General features: G+C 37.1%; 1 protein-coding gene across 1 annotated transcript in view; it reads left to right on the forward strand.

Annotated features, from left to right (window-relative positions):
• The window catches only part of MAPKAP1 (mitogen-activated protein kinase associated protein 1), a gene marked incomplete at its 3' end in the record, with an annotated part of 9,459 nt that extends 5,181 nt beyond the window's left edge, over nt 1–4,278 (forward strand). Inside the window, exon 3 of the mRNA XM_010291479.1 lies at nt 4,130–4,278. Within this exon, the coding sequence (XP_010289781.1) occupies nt 4,130–4,278 (149 nt within the window). The remainder of the gene's footprint in view (nt 1–4,129) is intronic.
• Between the last annotated feature and the right edge of the window lie 1,215 nt (nt 4,279–5,493).

The raw sequence follows: 5,493 nt of genomic DNA on the forward strand, positions 1-5,493 counted from the left end.
CCTCAGTGAAAGCCTAACTTAGCTTATCTAGCCTTTCCTTGCAAAAACTAGTATCACTGATTTCTCAAAAAATGTGCTGTTCTGCTTTTTTTTAATTATATAATGAAGTATTTCTGACTGGATGTTCTACATAATTTAAATTGTAATATATGAAATGGAAAATCTGTCTCAATTCTCTCATTTTATAGCTCAAGCTAGTATCTATTCCTGTTGTATTTGACACACATTCAAACCTTTGTATGGTCTGTCATGCCTACTTCTTTCAAAATTTGTGTATATCTTAATGAGGTCCTTGTGTAATCTCCTTTTTTTGCCTAAATCCTTGTATCTTCCTGGCTGTCATTTGCAGAACCTTCTCCAGCTCTATAATAACTTTTTTTTTTAGAGGACTGAGCAAGGCTGCTCACATGAGCAACACGGTTGCGCTAATCCTTAGTACAGTGTTCAGCTATGTTTGATACCTCTACTAATGCATTCTAAAATGTTTTTGCCTTTCTACTTCTGTAAGCAGAGTTGTAGGTTTTAACGTTTAATTTACTAACTTCCAACTCTTCTTTGCTCCATGTCTTATAGCATTTGATCAATGACGATGCAATTCTCTTCTTCTTTTTTATCCCTGTATACTATATTTTATCCCTATATGACTACATACTGCTTGATATTTCTTTACACTGAATTGCAGTCAGACTCCAGTTTCCTGCTGGATCTCTGCTCTTTGTGGGGTTTTTTCAATTCATGTGGGCTCCACCATGACATTTAGTTCTTTTTACGTGCTGCCCTGAAGATAGACATGATCTGTCAGCCAGCCGTAGCGGAGGTGTCCCCCTCTGCAAGAACGTGCTGGGGTTGCAGTCAAATAGATCAGCCCCTCCCTGCCACAGAACAAATTTAGATAAAAAGTTACATAAAAAGTCCAGACACTCGGTATCTCTCTTTATTGGCAGATTTTCCTCCTCTGCTTAGTCACGGAGGTTCTGATGTTCCTCGCTTACTTGCATGAAGAACACCACAGTAGGAAGAGGCCAGGGACTGAGGCGCCCTAACGGGTATCAGCTGTATCTTCCTCTTCGTCACGTGTGTGTACGAGACTTTGCTGAACTCGAGGAACAGAACGTTATTGGAAAACATGTATGAAAGCAATAACAACAGAAATAGCTGTTCTCAGATGGGGGGAGCTTGGCTTCCTTCTGACTGTGTTTCTCTGAGCTCTGAGCTTTAGACTAAGTCGAGCCTATGGTTGACGCCACGCAAACTAAAAGGGTGCTGGAAAGTTGTTGTTTTGTTCAGGAGTCTGACGACACCACTTCCAGAGATCGCTTGTCAGGATTGCCTTACTGTAGAGAGAAGCTCTGAGAAGCCTTTCCGCTCTCCTGCAGGTGGATATGTAGTCTTAACTTGAGGCATCGGGCAGTTGAGTATTTTTCGATTCCCATGTTTAATTACTATGTACAGAAATAAAAGTACGCTAACCAGGATAAAGGGAAGTGAGAGACGAGTAATTTTGTGTATGGTAATGAGACAAAAGAGAGTATTTTCTACTCATCAGCTGTTTGCCCACTGTCATGAGACAAGCTGTTGGCGTTGTCAGGAATGAGTTTGAAAGATAAGGTGGTAGTAGCGTATGGACTTGAAACTCTCCGTGCGTTTGGAGTTGGTTTGGGGATTAACAAATATGAAGTTGCTTCAGGGGTAGTTGGCTGATTGGAAGTGTAGCACACGGGAGGTGTGGGATTTGTGGTTTGCTGTGCCACCTTTCTGTGCATCAGTTCTTTTTCAGTAAAATGAAAAGAACATTTCAGCTTCGTGCAGTGTAGAGATCGAATTGTCAGTAAAGCAGTCTGTGGGTCCTATAAACCAAATATGGATATACATACAAAAGGTTACTCTTTTTTATAAAATACTGGGTATTTTTAGGGGCAAGCAAGAAATAAAGCATTGTATTTACATTTTATATGCTCTGAAATAGATGAATGTAAAATGTAAATTATCAATATATCAAGGGAATCTTTCAAAAGCCTTGCATTCAGCCCATATAGAATAGCTCATATAGCTAACAAAAGCATAAAAGGTGAAAAACACATATAATATAGACTAACAGCAAAACTTAGTTTTAAGCATTTAAAAATAAGCAATTAAAGCAAGTTTAATGTAAAAATATGAGACTTTTTTTTCCCTGAAATTTGATAATTTAATTATTTTTTTCAATGGTTTTAATTGGAACTCTCACAGCCTGATTCTATCAGGAATTATTTGATAAAATGCTCAGTGCTCAAAGATCTATTTTATTCTAGCTTTTTGCACAAATCTTTAGAAGGTTTTGGGTTCTTCTTCCTAAATGAGTTGAATTTTTTGAAATGCTGAAGTTTTCTGGAAAAGGAAAACTGTATCTCAGCCAGTTGAATTTACTGTCTTATAGCATGTACTATTATTTAAACTCTTCAATCATGTGAGATATTTGACTTGAGTAAAAGCTATACAAAACGTAAAGCAAAACAGATGTCACACTAATGAATGCAGGAGGATTCTTGAGATCTTCTTTTTGCACATCACAACAAAGGAAATGATAAATAAATAATCTTAATGTTTCCCTAGAGACAAAACTTTAAGATAAAAAGACTTGCTTTTTCACTTGAACCAATAAAACCATTATATTGAATTCCAAGGTACTGAGTACTTTCCAACCGCCCAAGAAATACCAGTTAAGGGCAATAATCTAGCATAATTGTTACTGGGATTTTTTTTTAAAAAACAGATAAGCTTATTGCAAAAACCAGAATACCTAATGGAGTTTAAGTTGCCACATTTAAAAAGGATTTAATCAAGCTTTTTTGGTTAATCGCAGCCTCTCACAAGACTGTTGGGTATTTCTTAGTGCCAGTATTTAGCACTTCTGCCAACTGTCTGAATTTTCAGGCAATCTGCTGATAAAAATAAACTCAGCTTTTGACTAGTTATAATTTGACAAGTTTTAATTTCGCATTTTAAGAAATTAACCAACTCCCTGCAGATCATTCTGTCTCAGGAGCAGTTTCATTTCCCTGGAGAAGCAACATGTAAATTTTTGAGTTGCAAGAGAATCCAAACGTAGGTGCGCAGAGCAGAGGCGGGCTAGGAGAGCCGATGGTGGTTCTCAGGAAGTGATTGATGGAGTTTGGGGGTACTTGGTTCCTAGAGCAGATGCGGAAAAAAACTTGCCCAGATTCAGTCACAGTTTCTTGCCGATGAGACCCATTGGTACTGATATGCTAAAACACCTCAGGCTTTGTCCTGATTTTGTAGTGACCTTATAACATAAGAAGGCCTAATTTTAATTTTTTTTTTTTTTTTTTAAGCATGCCTGTAAATTTTGAGTTAAACTGTTGCTGGAAATTCAGCTATGCAATCTCTTCATATAAGAAGAGCTGCTTGTCAGAGGCATTTGTGAGCCTTCACAAAGGCCACACAAAGAACTCACTAACTCTCACCACCTTTGTTTTTAGAAAGCTTTTTTTTTTTATTGTCCAGACTGTTTATCTGGAATGATGTTTTCAAGTTTGACACGTTTTTGAGAGGAGACCATATCCAGTCTACCATGAGATGTAAAATCTGAAAAAATTATTCTTTTGGATCAGATGTAGTCCCAAGCCTACTGCTGACAGCACAGTGACATTACGCTATAGTAATGGGGTAGGATACTAGTGTCCTGTAATATAGCATAATATCATGTGTTACAAGCTCAGTCTGAAATGCTTTTGCTTGGTGTATTGTAGATGTGTCAGCAGTTCTTTTGCATAGCATTTACTGTTCATTTAGGAATAGGTAGGCAAGCAGAAAGACCAGGAATGTGTGATTCTCTCTTTGAACCTTGATTTTTATCTTGACTCAAGTGGATCTTGTAGTGATCAGTTCCATTCTCTGTATGGGAAAAATTAATCTTTTCCTCAGCCTACATAGTAGCGTCATTCAGACTTCTTATGGTTTCATATCTCTGGGCTATGAAAGAGTGGTGGTAGATTCTGCCCTGCTAAAGCATTTGTTGCTTTTTATATTTGATTTTGTTCTCCTTCTTATAATGTTATCTTTCTGTGGTAAAAAGTAGCTGCTGTACATCTCCTAGTACAACTACTCTAATCTCTTTTCTGATCTACAGCAGAGGAGCTGAGCTCACTATTTGAAAAAAAGAATTTCAGAGTAAAATCTCCGTGTTCTGGGAAGCAGTCAATATTGTCTGTGCGACTTGAGCAGTGTCCGCTGCAGCTGAATAACCCCTTCAATGAGTACTCAAAATTTGATGGCAAGGTAAGTGGACCGGATGTTCTTCTCGTATCCAGGTGGTCCCTGCCCTGAAGATGATGGGCCTTAGGCAGTTCTCGTGTGCATTTACTTGTTCAAGATTTAATTAGACTTTATGGTAGGCCATCATTTAGTCTTCAATATAATGGTTCCAGGTTCGGTAGAACCATTTCTCCTGTTTTCATTACAAAATTACTCCTTACCATTAGGCATGCCTAATGTCCTAGGACATCTCTCTACAGAGTTGATGGTGAGACCCTTTGTATGAATTATTGGTTATTTGGCATTTAAAAAAAAAAAATCTATTCTGTCTAGCCACATCGTAGCACTTGCTGAATATTCTATGGTTTATGCTGTCTTTACCCTCAAAATGCTCCAATGAGAGTGGGAAAAGCCACTGTCTGTTTTGAGGGTGAAAAAATGAAGCATCAATAGGTCAATATCTGGGGCAAAAAAGGACTAAACAATATAGTTCTGTGCAAGTACTCATTTATGTAATACATGGAGGAGGTTCACTACAAATCTGGTAAGTCAAATTAATTCCTTGACTACGTTCATTTCAAGAGCTTGCATTTGATATTACTCAGAATTGTAGATAACTATTTTTCCTTGTGTGCAATGTAGTTACTCTGTATTGTCTATTTTTTTCTCTGTCATAAACTCTAGAAACTGAAATATAAACATTGGTGTGATGGATCAGTGTCATATTGTTCCAAAACAATTATAAATACTGCACAGGTCTGTTTTCTGCTGGATTTGTTTGTGGAGTCTCCTGGGGGAGTATGAAGTTTGAGCTTCATTACCATTGTGATGGAAGAATTTCATATTCTGTTAAATATTCTTAAAGTGAAAAGTCAGATATGTAATTTCAGTAGCATATCTAGAAGTATTTAGAATATTTGTGAAATGGTAACTTTTGCTACATGAGCTTCATAGTTTAAAAGCTGCCTCTGTTGTTATTTTATACTTAGCAGTATGTAGTAATCGGTGCTAATTCAGTTATTCAAAATTTCTGGCTTCAGTAGTAAATGATAGCGTTGTCAGCATTGAAGTACTGCTAAGATGCCTGTTTTCTAAACTCAAAGCTTGCTGTTCTTACCAAATGGAATTTCAGTTTGGCAAACATTTAAATGTACTTCCAACAGTCATGCACAGAGGAAGTAAAAATAAAATAAATACTTCTTTATTAAGAGAACTTCATTGTAATTTAGTAGTGTGCCA

Source organism: Phaethon lepturus, unplaced genomic scaffold, assembly GCF_000687285.1.
Source record: "Phaethon lepturus isolate BGI_N335 unplaced genomic scaffold, ASM68728v1 scaffold39427, whole genome shotgun sequence".
NCBI classification, from domain to species: Eukaryota; Metazoa; Chordata; class Aves; order Phaethontiformes; family Phaethontidae; genus Phaethon; species Phaethon lepturus.